The following is a 13,744-nucleotide window of genomic DNA, read 5'->3' on the forward strand; positions in this document are numbered from 1 at the left end:
TTGGGAATGGAATATTCCAGGACCTCATCACATACTGTAGCCACAGCACATGTTACTGCTCCAATATCTAAGTAATTGAGGGGAAAATACTTAGCTGATTTTTTTTTTTTTAAACTAATGCTCTGTCTACTAACATTTTAATTCAACGTTTTTTTTCTTTAAAACCCAACAAAAAAGAATGTTCTTAAAGTAAAAGACTTCAGTGAATCAAAGGGAAAGTAACTCTTGGCCTAGATCAGTGCATGAAAAAGCCCCCTTCTGACTTAACTCAAATTGTGCTTACATCAGAATTCTCCTGTTGTGAGCAGTTTTTTAGTAGCCTGAAGGGGGAAAATATCTCTTGAAAGAGCGGATAATAAAGCATTTTTAATTGTGTGGACTAGGTCCCTGCATCATCTTACATGGAAAATGCAAGACTAGTGCTGTCGTGGCAATGTTGGGCCACTTGAGGCCCGATGATTCATTCTTCCTGCCACATGAACCCTTATTGTTTTGTTAATGAGCGCTTAGTTGAATTTTAGATGCCTGGAAACATTAAAAAGGCTGCAAGGCATGTCTGTGTACCATGTTCATTAGAAGGAAAATCTGCTTCATATAATTATTTAGAATGTTGCAGGCCTTGGAATCTTCTAGACTCTCCTTAATTGTCAGAATATTTTTCTGCCCCCTTACGTCACTTGTGCATTTTCTTCTTTGTCATATCTTGTAATATTATGTCTGTCATAAATATAAAGGGAAGGGTAACCACCTTTCTGTATACAGTGCTATAAAATCCCTCCTGGCCAGAGGCAAAACCCTTTCACCTGTAAAGGGTTAAGAAGCTAAGGTAACTTCGCTGGCACCTGACCCAAAATGACCAATGAGGGGACAAGATGCTTTCAAATCTGGAGAGGGGTGGGGGGAACAAAGGGTTCTGTCTGTCTGTGTGATGCTTTTGCCGGGAACAGATCAGAAATGCAAGCTTTCCAACTCCTGTTAAGTTATTAAGTAATCTAGCTAGAAAATGCGTTAGATTTTCTTTTGTTAAATAGCTGGTAAAATAAGCTGTGTTGGAGGGAATGTATATTCCTGTTCTTGTGTCTTTTTGTAACTTAAGGTTTTGTCTAGAGGGATGCTCTATGTTTTGAATCTGATTACCCTGTAAGGTATTTACCATCCTGATTTTACAGAGATGATTCTTTTATCTTTTCTTTCATTAAAATTCTTCTTTTAAGAACCTGATTGATTTTTCATTGTTCTTAAGATCCAAGGGTTTGGGTCTGTGTTCACCTGTACCAATTGGTGAGGATTATTATCAAGCCTTCCCCAAGAAAGGGGGTGTAGGGCTTGGGGGGATATTTTGGGGGAAGACGTCTCTAAGTGGTCTCTTTCCCTGTTCTTTGTTTAACACGCTTGGTGGTGGCAGCATACTGTTCAAGGACAAGGCAAAGTTTGTACCTTGGGGAAGTTTTTAACCTAAGCTTGTAAGAATAAGCTTAGAGGGTCTTTCATGCAGGTCCCCACTTCTATACCCTAGAGTTCAGAGTGGGGAAGGAACCTTGACAATGTCATTTAGCCAGCACTTTCACTTTCCCTCCCCTTGGGATTACATCTCTCAAGTCTCTAATTTCCCTCCACCCTCCTTCTTTTTACTTATAAACATTAGAGAGGCTTAGCTGGACACTTCCTTCCACTGCTAAGATAGCGGGTGATGCTACTCAGAGAGTAATAACAGAACATCTAGTGTGCCAGACCCTTACCTCATTCGCTGTTAATGTCATGAATTTTTATGCAAGCTTATTTCTCAGCAGACTACATAGCTGCAGTTTTCTTGGGTAGCATTTTAGGTTTTCATTTTCAAGTGTAACTTTCAGGGATTAAAATTGGGCCAATGCTTCATAGACGGGGAAGACAGAAGAGTCATTGGGTCTGAACCTTTGCATTTTACAGGATTGTTCCCTAGATTACTTGCTGTGTTTTCTCCAACCTGTTCTTCAATATCGCAGTGATAACTCAGATGCCTTCTTTCAGAATACAATTGTTCTTCAAATTGAGAATATTTTTCCCTAATGACCAAACTACCTGCATCATTCCTTGTCCCCAGATTACTTCACCTTGTCCTACCTACTTGGCATTTGGACTGATAAAATAGTATTTAATGAGCTGGGCATGGCCATGAAGTTAGTACCTTTTATCTAAAAGCTTTTTTTGGGTTATATGTTTAAGCTTAGATTGGGGGAGGAGGGGAGTATGGTGTAGTAGTTAGAGCAGGAGACTGTTCTGGGTTCTGTTTTATTATTTATTTATTTTTACTCTGACAGTGCCTTACTTGGTGACTTTGGGCAAGTCCCTTTTCTCTGCTTGTTTGTTTTCCCATCTGTTAAATGTAAAACCTATTATTAGTAGTAGTAGTAGCAGTAGTATTATGGAAGTGCTTAGGGGCTGTAGTTGGGGATCACGGGCCCCTTGTGCTACGTACTAGACAAATTCATAACAAAAAGATGGTCCCTGCCCTGAAGATCTTGCAATCTAACACATATTCTACGCTAGAAAAGATGTGCTAGTTTAGTTATAGCTATACTGGCAAACCCCTCCTACTGTATAAAGCGCTCTTTTGCTGGTATACCTGTGTCTGCACTAAGACTTTTGCTGGTATAAAAAATGTTATTAACATTCACACTTCTGACATTTCTATACAGGCAGAAGTTTTAAGCATAGATCTGGCCTTACTAAACTGGGTTTGTACCTGTGTTACAAGACAGTAGAGAGGCTTTATTAATTAGTGTCAGGCTGTCACAGTTACACACACACACCCCCCTTGCAAATACCCAGTGTGTACTTGCAGACCGGATATTTGTGAGTGCACATGCCAAGTTAGGTGACATATCACTGATTATAAAATGGATTGGAAATAAGGTTGTATTGTTACAGTAGCACTTGCTGCTATCATGTTAATCTGCTTATGCTGTGGGAGGCTAACAGAATTGCAGCAATCAGGAAAGGTACCTGTGCTCTTACCCACCTGCCTTTATTGCCTTAGTATATCCTGTGGAGGAATAGGGTTACTTACCAGCAGTGTACTTACTGCCTGCCTGCAGTGGAAGAATAGCGAGAAGTTGACACGTTTTGTGGGTTCAAATTCTTCTGGGAGGAGTGTTTTAAATTTTATATTTTCTAATTCTTCCCTCTTGTGGCCAGGAACAGTTGGGGGTGGGAGAGATGTTCTTTACTTTTAATAAAGGTCAGATTTTGGACCTTGACTCATTCCCCACTTTAGGGAAGTGATTCAACCTCATGTCAGACCAGGAGTTCTCCACCTGAAAGGGCTGGTCTACACTACCGCGATAAATCGACCTAAGTTACACTACTTCAGTTAGCTTAGATCAATTTACCACAGTGTCTACACCACTCTGTGTTGACGGGGGACGGTCTCCTGCCGACTTACCTTACTCTTCTCAGGGAGCTGGAGTACCGGAGTTGATGGGAGAGCACTCTCCCATCGACTTAATGCGTCTTCACTAGACCTGCTAGATCGACACCACTGCATTGATTGCAGCAGGTGCTGATCTAGTAAATGCAGACATGGCCAAAGTTGCTACCAGTGTGCCCATATTGGTAAATGAGTGGTATCCTAGCTAGAAGGGGAGGGTGACCTCAGTGGATGTGGAGGGGATCCTCGTATGGAAAAGGGAGACTTGTTATGGAAAGGTTGAAAGCCACTGTGTCAGAATAATGGCAATTTTTGGAGGCTTGTGGAGCTAGTAATTCATCTCCAGAATGAAGATTTGAGGAATTTAGGGAGACTTTATATTGTACCTAATTAGCTATTTGCATGCACAATTACCTGTTGTGTATGCAATCATGATAATTTTATAACTGAATTAGGCATGCGATTGTCCATTTAACTTTTTTTTTAAATCTGATCCCCAAATATTTTCTAGCAAACTTCTAGGGCTTGATTTTCAAGTAACTTAGACACAAATGTTTGCAATGCACACATACATTACTTGAATATCTGGTCCTTTAAAGTTTTTGAGGTTGACTTTCAGAAGCAGTATGGATGCACTTTGACCCTTAGCTGTTGGCTGTGTGTACAGCAAAAAATACATACTGAACACAAGACACAGACCAAGCTCATGTAAAACAAGACCTTCAAGGACTTCATATATGTGCAAATAAAACAGAAACCCGACCATAAAAATAATAGAGCTGTTACTTCTGCAGGCTGAAGAGGAAGAGAGAGAGAATTTTGTTTTTAAATACTTGGGAGGCAGTCAGATACTATAGTGAAAAGAGGTCATGAGTGTCTCAGTAGAGAACAGGAAGAAAAATGTCTCGACTTCAAGGATATTAGCATTATTATGCATGAAAGGAAGATATTAATAAAGGAATTGCCATTTGCAGTGTTACTGTCATTTAATTATGATTTAAAAAAAAAAATCTCTTCAGATGTAGGAAAGTGGTTCAGTCCCAAGAAATCTTTCAAAATCCGAGAGTCTGTTTGTTATGCAAGTGTGTGTGTGTGTGTGTGTTGTTGATTCAGTGATGTACAATAGAAAGAATGAAGTAGCTAGATGATAGCTGATACACTCTTCTTTGGACATGCCTAATCCAGTATTGCCAGCTTTTATGATCAAAGAATGTTTTCAAACCCTACATAATACAAGCCACATACTGTATATACAGAAAGCTGTATGCCTGTTTATGTGTGTGTATATATTAATCCAAAACAGAGTGTACAGTTACAAATCTCACCCCTGGATCCCTCTTATCCACAGCATGACTGACTGATAAACAGTTTATTTTGCATAACTCAGCTGAGCACCAGTTTTCTTAGCAAAGCCACAGATGGTAATGGAGATTTTGACTGAATGTCTCCTACCATTTCCTCTTCTTATGAAAACAAATGCAATTTGGTCTTCTCACAATTAGTGTGACCCGATAGCTTTTAAATTAGTGCTGAGGAAGTAGAAAGGTACAACAATAAATACACATGGATGCTCTGTAGCAATCTGGAACCTGAAATGTAGAAATATAACTTAGCACACAGACTTATCACAACTGGCACATTGATTAAAATCTACCAATGGGATTACTTTGGCTAGCTCTGGGGTGAAATGTGGCAAGTGTTTAACAGTGCACTGTGTTTCTGTACAACCGTTTAAGATAAGAAGAGACTGCCAAATGCACCTGAAAGTGCAGGGGTAATTTAGGTAGCCAGAATGTAACTAACCCATTGGGATTTTGACCAGGACACCATGATTGTGTAATTCTCTGTGTTATGGGGGAGTCCGATTTATTTGTCTGTTTTCTTCAGCCCTATTAAAACGTAAATGATTCTGTTCAGTTGCAGAATGAGGAGGAGCCTGGAGAGACTGAACACACTGCGAACGATGCCCCTCCACCTTACAGCAGCATTTCTGGGGAGAATGCAGGTAAACTGAGCAGCAAGGAAATAAACGTTTTTTCTCTTGGTTTTCTTTCCCATACCTTTAGTTGTTTCTTTTTCTATAATATGCTCACTGCTGTCTGACACTGCAGCAGCTATTAAGACTGGGAAGGATGGGACATGATCCAAAGAGACTGTGGTTATTTGTGGTTTGAAAGAAAACATGCCTTGGTGGCAATCAACTGATGTCATCTCCATAAAATGGTGCTTAGGTTACTTTCTACAGAGCTCTTAGCATACAGAAGAAGGTGAAAATGGTAGTGCAGTGAGGATTTGTGGTCTCTAATGATCTGGTATTTGAGTAATATCTTGCTTCTTCCAGTGATCTTTAATAGTATCTTTACTGGTGTCTGTTACTTTACTGTCCTTTTTCAGGGCTTCTTTCTTGGTCATGATGCTGAATTTTTGTCTTGTAAAGTATATACAAATGCTTTTATGATACTGTAGATTAATAATGCTTGAATGCATTACAGTGTTTTTTAAATACCCGTCATCTGCAACTATAGAAAAGAAAGGAGCTGGAGCTGAAAGCTTGGAAGAGAGCTCAGCTCAGATATAACATGGCAGTCTTCTTACTCTCTGCTAATTAGAGCAGAAATCCAGTAGAAATAGACCTGTTAAGAGGCTATGCTTATATTTTTTTTCAGTAACTTATCCTATATGTGTTCTGTGGCATCAGAAAAGTTAGAAAAAATGCCTTTGTTCAGACCTGTTTGATAAAATGTTGCCCCCAAAACATGAACCTTGCACTTTTGTTCTAACAAATTCAAGCTTTTGGTGCCTGCTTCAGGGAGTAGTTTCCACAGCCAGCGATTTGCCTCTGAGAATGCCCTTCCTCCAGTCCTTGAGTTCACATCTTGGGACTTGGTCTGCTGTCACACCTGGGTATAGGTGTAAAGGCAGTCTCTAAGGTAGCCACGTCCCAAACCAGGAAGACCAAGAGTGGACATAAGTTTTCAAGTACATAAAAGGTTGTCATAAGGAGGAGGGAGAAAAATTGTTCTCCTTAACTGCTGAGGATAGGACAAGAAGCAATGGGCTTAAATTGCAGCAAGGGTGGTTTAGGTTGGACATTAGGAAAAACTTCCGAACTGTCAGGGGGGTTAAGCACTGGAATAAATTGCCTAGGGAGGTTGTGAAATCTCCATCATTGGAGATTTTAAAGAGCAGGTTAAACAAACACCAGTCAGGGATGGTCTAGATAATACTTAGTTCTGCCATGAGTGCAGGGGACTGGATTAGATGACCTCTCGAGGTCTCTTTCAGTCCTGTGATTCTATGATTTACAACTTTCTAGATTGTAATCAGCACCTTCAATTGGCACCTGGAAATAGATGTGTATGCAACACAGATGTAATGTGCATGCACCAAAACTACATATTCTGCACTGCGTGAAGGTTTGGAGTGGCATTCATTATATCATTTTCATTTTAGAGATAATTATGATCATGGACATGATAATTTCTTGGTAAAAAGTGGAATGGAGACTGGTTAACCCTTCCAAGGAGAGTGCCCCTGAGGAAGCTATCTTTTCTGCATGATCATACCTGTGTTAAAAGCCAATAATACTTTTCAGAGGAACTGTCACATTCATGCTAGTCATAATCTAGATCTTGATTTCCCCCACCCACATTTTCTTAATAAAACGTCAGAATCACATTTGAGAATCAGACACATCAGATGCAATAAAGGCAGCATATGGAAACCAAGCGGGGAGGGAGAAAAGGAGAAGATTAAAGATAGTACTGGAAAGAAATGATAGCCCCATCATTGTGGTAACCTCCCCTCCCTGTCCCAATTTATACTGCTCAGAGGAGTAAATAGACATTCAAAAAATAGCTAAGGGTAATTAACCAGTAAAGTTGTCATTTGCAAATTAAAAAACCCTGAAAACTTAGACATAAACCCAAATGGAATTTAGTGTACAGCCTTATCACAATCCATTCCAAATGTGGCACTTTTTGGATAAAATCTCAGTTTTAGACCTGCCATGATTTTTTAATACAAAAATTCAGCTATCTTCATTAGAGGTCTGCCTTTCATACAGCCTGTAGGACAATCTGGGATAATGGGTGCCTTTCAGTCTGCCTTCTTGGGCAGAAACTCTTTACTTTGAAGAGAGAAACATCCAGGGTCACTGACCTTGCAAACTGGCTACCAGCCAGACTTCTGGCCCAGATCCTCAAAAGGTATTTGGGCTCCTAATTTCCATTAAAATCACTGTCCACTAGGAGCCTAAATACCTCTGAAGATCTTTGCCTCCCTGGGTAGAGGGTTTTGAATTCTATTCTGTCTTGCTACTGCATGGGGTCTGGGTGAGCCTTGGCCTTGTCGGATCACACAATATGGTCTGGGGTGCCCATGTTACCATGTGCAAAAGGCACAGCATAGTTTTATCATATGGTTCTCTGCATAATGGAGAAAATAGGTGTGTAAAGTATACACACACAACCCTAGAAACATACAATTTTTTTTTTATATCTCCACAGGGAATCTGTAAAACATGCTGCTATCAGGGCTCTACGTGTAAATGATAGCAGGCTCTTCCCCTGCAAATTCTAATTCGTCAACAGGTCTGAGAGCCTGGTGTTCAGAACCAGTACATTTGACTTTGTCCCACTCCCCTTCTCTTTCCCCTGAAAGGAAACTGGGATATTTTTCAGACAAACTGGCCACCTTTGGGCGAAGACCTTATGGCAGGGGGGGCCAACCTGTGGCTCCTGAGCCGCATGTGGCTCTTCAGAGGTTAATATCCAGCTCCTTACCTAGGCACTGATTCTGGGGCTGGAGCTATAGATGCTAACTTTCCAATGTGCTGGGGTGTGCTCACTGCTCAACCCCCTGCTCTGCCCCAATCCCTGCTCCCACTCCGCCCCTTCCCCTGAGCATGCCATGCCCTCTCTCCTCCGCCCTCTCTCCCATAGCCACCTGCGCACACGAAACAGTTGATTGCAGGGATGGGGGAGGGGGGAAGTAGGCGCTGATTGATGGGGGCTGCCAGCAGGTGGGAGGTGCTGGGGGCTGGGGAGTGGATGGGGGTCTGCTGACGTATTACTGTGGCTCTTTGGCAATATAGATTGGTAAATTCTGGCTCCTTCTCAGGCTCAGGTTGGCCACCCCTGCCTTATGGGGATTCTTCTTTGACTCATCAGAATCATTTGAAATTTGAAAATATATCTTTCTGTCTCTTACTGAAATCAGGGAAGGCACAGCATGGTTCCTGTCTCTGTTGCTTTAGATTGGGAGGGTGCCTTTGTGCACCCTCTATAAAGTGGTCTTGTTCATACTCTGTATCTGCTGTGGAGCTCCTATGTTTCAGTCCTTAAAAAGCTCAAGAACCTCTGTATATCGTATCATAGCGTGCATATGTTTCTAACAAGGTTTCAGCTTTCCTTGCTTTTCCTTGTGTAGGTCAAGATGACTGTCATACTAATTTATTTAGGGTGAATTCCCTTCCCCTTCTGAAGTCTGTTAGTATCCTACTGTAGGTCTCAAATTTGCTTTAATGTTTTCTCTATTATGGCATAATAGTTCAATACATGTGAGTTTAAATTACAGTCTTTCACCAAAGAATACATGGTAATTTTAAAATCATGATCTTCTTCATACTTTGTTTTCTTTGCTGGTTGTAGAGGTGCTTATACCAGGTGTCAGAGGCATATTATATCCTATAATTCATGTAAACTCTCTCTTTGCAGAATATTTTGACTACAAAGATGAGTCAGGGTTTCCCAAGCCCCCTTCTTATAATGTGGCCACAACACTGCCTAGTTATGATGAAGCGGAGCGAAGTAAGGCTGAAGCTACCATTCCCTTGGTTCCTGGAAGAGTAAGTTCACTTTGTGTGCTGAATGTCCCTAAAGGTCCATTTGTAGAATTTATACAGCTGAATTAACCTAAATACTTTGTTAATCAAAATCTTGATGTATTTTTTCTCATTGGGGGGTTTTCTCAGTGTACTACAATATTTTTTTGAAAAACGTTTTGTCTGGTCCACTGGCATCATGTAAGGCATGTCAATAGCACTAGTGCATGCAGTACTGATTAATTTGGCAGGCTGATATAGGCTACATGTGTAGCCTTACTGTTTTATCTTACAATTTACTAATTTGTACTTCCAAAGTACCTCCCATCAGAAGATCTCTCAGCACCCAATTTTCGAGTGAGTTCCTGTCGTTCAGGCTCAGGTGTCTTCATTGTTATGAAATGGGAGTTGGTAAAGCTTCAGAGGTCAGGGCTCATTTCATACCTTTGTCAGATAGACCATATCCTACCCAGTGATCAAATAAGAACAAAACTTAAAGTAGGTGGTCATATTTTGATTTCTTTCCTACCTTGTTAGGTAACTTGGCTTTCCTCATCACGCCTACCACTTTTTGAACTGGCTCTTCTGGTCTGTGAATAATAAAATCCATTGTCTCTGACAGGAGAGATTTTCCTTCTCTTCCTCCATTGCGGTCTGCCCTCCTCCCTCGTGCTCCTTGATCACAGCAAACATTTGGTAGTAGTGCTACCAGCATCTGCTGTCTAATGCTAGTAGCTCTTCTCCCATAAGAGCCTGAGTCCCACTGAGACTGCATATGATGTTGTCCCAATGAGGGAAAATGTTAGAGAAAGACAGGGAGGTAAATTGTATGGTCGGTATTGGGAGTATCCTTATTTTCTTTTTTCTAGGGGGGGCTACCTAAAAGAGGGAATCTCACCTGACAAGTCAGTATTTCATGTCTTATATCATCTTTAGCAATTGTTCAGGTACAAAGGGAGATGCAGAAATGTTGTTGTTGTCCTTAAGGAGGGAATGAAAAGATATTCTGTACCCTTGCAATGTGAGCTTTGTGATCTCTGCAAGTTGATAGCCCTTTCCTGTAAGATCTTGTGTAAGCTCATAACCTCAGGCTTGCTGTATGACTTTGATTGCATTAAACCTGACCTCCCTCCATTCCCTTCTCTCTCCACTTTTAGGAGGATGACTTTGTGACACGGGATGATTTTGATGATACTGACCAGCTGAGGATAGGAAACGATGGCATCTTCATGCTAACATTCTTCAGTAAGTACCCAATAGAACCTTGAGCTTTTCCTCAGTACAGACAAGAATAAGTTAACCTCTTAATGTACGTGGTGTATAGCTGGAAAAACTAGATATGCCAGTGTGAAATTCTGGGAAAGGAAGAATTTCTCTTCCTCCTCTAGAAATGATCGACTAGTCAGGCAGGTGTCAAACTCTCCAAGTTAGTCATGGGTTTCATTACAAACCCCATCCCCTTCTTTTTCTTTTCTTTTCTTTTTTTTTTTTCCACTAAAGTGTATCCCCCAATATCTGTTTCTGTTTTTCACTATAAACCTCATTAATAACATGTTGTGAAGAGCTGTTCACCGCCACAAGGCAGTGACTAGACTGTGGAGATGCACCTCTTCATTCACTTAAACCAACTCTTGCCTTATATATATCCCATCATGCAAACCAAAATTTCTAGCTGTAGGGTAATAGCAGTAGAAACTCCTGCAAAACATCAGTGCCACTCCATGATGTACCACTAGAGGGTGCTAAAGTATGGTGAATGTTCTCTCGTCCTCCCTTCTCTTTCCCCCCTGCCCCAAAAAGGAGGGTGCATAAAGGGAACTGATGATCAGGAGTTCCAAGGCTGTTCATTCACGTAGTATGCTGCTGACCATGCCATTGAGAGATCCTAAAACATCTCTGCTCTTTATGAAAACTAGTTATTTATTTGGTTCAAACTTCTGGGACTATGTTCTCTTGGTTGGGGGCGGCAAACCCATACTCTGAACTCTTAAAAATTGAGTTAGTTGGTAACGGATGAACATTAAAAGTGAAGTAGCTCTCAGTATTTTAGGAAGGGGCTAGTGTCTTGGCGTTTATTTCCAGTGCTTTCATGCTCTTCACATACATAGTGTAACTAAATTGTCATGAGTCATTCTCTTAGTCTGAGTTAAAAGGGGATGCAGGCTTTCGTGGCTCAGAACGCACAGAGGATCAGATATTAAATCTAAGTTTGTCTGCTGTTCATAAAGATTTGGGGGGAAACCCTGATTGAAGCCAACAGGAAAAGATAAACACTCATTTCACTTGCAACAACTTGTGTGAAGTTTAAATTACCTCCAAACAAGAGTGGGCAGGCAAAAGTCAGTATGTGGAAGTGGGGCTATTTCAATGACCCACATACATGTGACTGCGATGAAACACAAACAATGGAACATCTGTTATTCTGCTGGCTCCTGGAGGAACCATGTACTGTGGAAGATCTTGGCAGGGCTACACATGTGCCCAACACTGGAAAAACCTGTGATCTGTGGTGGAAGGACACGAGAAGAAGACAGCCTAAAAATATGAAGAGGCGTTTAATAGATGCATAGATACCAAGCCCAGAGAGGACCACTGTGAGCAGCTAGTCTGAGCTCCTCTTTAGCACATGCCATACAACTTCCCCAAAATAATTCCTAGAACAGATCTTCTAGAAAAACATCCAGTATTGATTTAAAAATTGTCAGTGATTGAGAATCCAATTGTAAATTGTTCCAGTAGTTTGTTTAATCGCACTGTTAAATTTTTACACCTTATCTCCAGTCTGAATTTGTCTAGCTTCAAGTTCCGGCCATTTTGACCTATTGCTTTCCCTTTGCTTTCTCAGTGGCTTTCCTCTTCAACTGGATTGGATTTTTCTTGTCCTTCTGTCTGACCACTTCAGCTGCAGGACGCTATGGGGCCATTTCGGGGTTTGGTCTGTCTCTCATTAAGTGGATCCTGATTGTCAGGGTAAGTTAGTGCAAAAAAAAAAAAAAAAGGGGGGGGGGGGGAGCCCAGACAAACATAAGGCCTCTGTGTATTTGCTACATTACTTAATAAGTGGCTCATCTCAGTTCATAATTAAATAGCTTTTTTGCCTGGCAAAACTTGCACCTGCAAAAACCTGAGTTATTGGGCTTTGTACTGTGCACTAAGCAGGGGTTTTTGGAAGGGGAAGAATCCTGTCCTTTCCCACCCCACGGGTAGGGGTACAGTGCATCTGTGGCTAGTGCCCCAACCCACATGCGTAGCTGCTGCCACTCCACACGCACTGTTGGCACCACTCAGTCTGACATTTCAGGTTCCACAAAGACCTCTGCTCTCTGACTTGTTCAGTGCGGTGTGGAGCTGACCTCCTCAGCATACAGGGGATATAAGGCCTCTCTGCATGGCTGCTCCCCTCAGGCAACCCACAGTAGGGCTAAATGGAAGGCATAGAGGGCTTTGTGCTGACTCTTCTTGCCAAGAGTGAAATTTGCCCTAAATCCTTCAGCAGTTCTTTTTTGAAGATTGGCCTGTTTGTTTCCCTGACCATCACAAAAGTTCCTTGGGGACTGTTTTGATTCAGGTGTAATTTTTAAATGACCCTTTCTGCTTGCTTTATTCTCATCTGACACAGTAAACTCGCTTGCTGAAGCACATCTAGGAGTGTGCTCTGGGAATGGGGGCTGTGACAGATTGTCTAGAGGTTGAACAGAGCTGGTAATGTGACACTGCTCTGGTATGGTGTAATGGTCCTTGTTGTTGTAATAAATAAGAATAATGTGCCAGAGGAGTGCTGCATTTTTTATAAGTGTCTCTTTCTTATTAGGTAAAGCAGCTTGTGTAATATGTAGGTGTCCGTTAAGCAATATTTGTTTAAAAGAGATACCACCTACCCCAGATGTTTTATTCTTGAAGTAAAAAAAAAAATCCTCTTTGTGAAAATAAAGCCGGTCAAGAAAGCAAAGGCTTTTAATGGGGAAAGGAATGAAAAAGTATAAAGCTATATCTTTGTGAAAATGTCAAACCAATTTCTGTCCAAGCAAACATGTTGTGTGTGCAGCCTGTGACTAGAAGAATTGCAGGCAGATGTGCAAGGGAAACCAATAAAAAAATTGGCTCTGAAGACCAAAAGCAAAGGGATTCAGAGTTAAGGTCATCACTTTATCCTTAATCCTTTTGTTCCAGGATTCAGATCCTGCAAATATGACATGTAGTGAGATAACTGTCTCCATTGTACAGTGCTTAGGTACTACAGGCGTCTCATACAGAAGAGCTAAGTGCCATTTCCTGAGATAAGAAATGAAGTGAGAGAGACTGGCAGCCTTAACTGTGAATTTGATTTCAACCTTAGTATCTAGTTTTTCTAACTTATCCGTCTTCTGATGTAAACTTCAAAAAAACCCGAAAAATCAAGTTAATAATCTACCACTGACAACATAATGAAATTTGATTCTATAATTATATCAGCACCAAGGTCACTTTTCATTTAATAGGAAGCAGTTTTCCCAGTAACAGATTTTCAAGTT

General features: G+C 41.0%; 1 protein-coding gene across 2 annotated transcripts in view; it reads left to right on the plus strand.

The window, feature by feature from the left end:
- Positions 1 to 13,744, plus strand: part of NDFIP1 (Nedd4 family interacting protein 1) — a 77,924-nt gene that overhangs the window by 10,706 nt on the left and 53,474 nt on the right. For both annotated transcript variants that reach the window (XM_037906365.2, XM_037906366.2), the window contains exons 2-5: positions 5,327 to 5,414; positions 9,127 to 9,257; positions 10,391 to 10,478; positions 12,079 to 12,203. In XM_037906365.2, coding sequence (XP_037762293.1) covers positions 5,327 to 5,414; positions 9,127 to 9,257; positions 10,391 to 10,478; positions 12,079 to 12,203 — 432 coding nt within the window. The remainder of the gene's footprint in view (positions 1 to 5,326; positions 5,415 to 9,126; positions 9,258 to 10,390; positions 10,479 to 12,078; positions 12,204 to 13,744) is intronic.

This window comes from Chelonia mydas, chromosome 8 (assembly GCF_015237465.2).
Source record: "Chelonia mydas isolate rCheMyd1 chromosome 8, rCheMyd1.pri.v2, whole genome shotgun sequence".
NCBI lineage: Eukaryota > Metazoa > Chordata > Testudines > Cheloniidae > Chelonia > Chelonia mydas.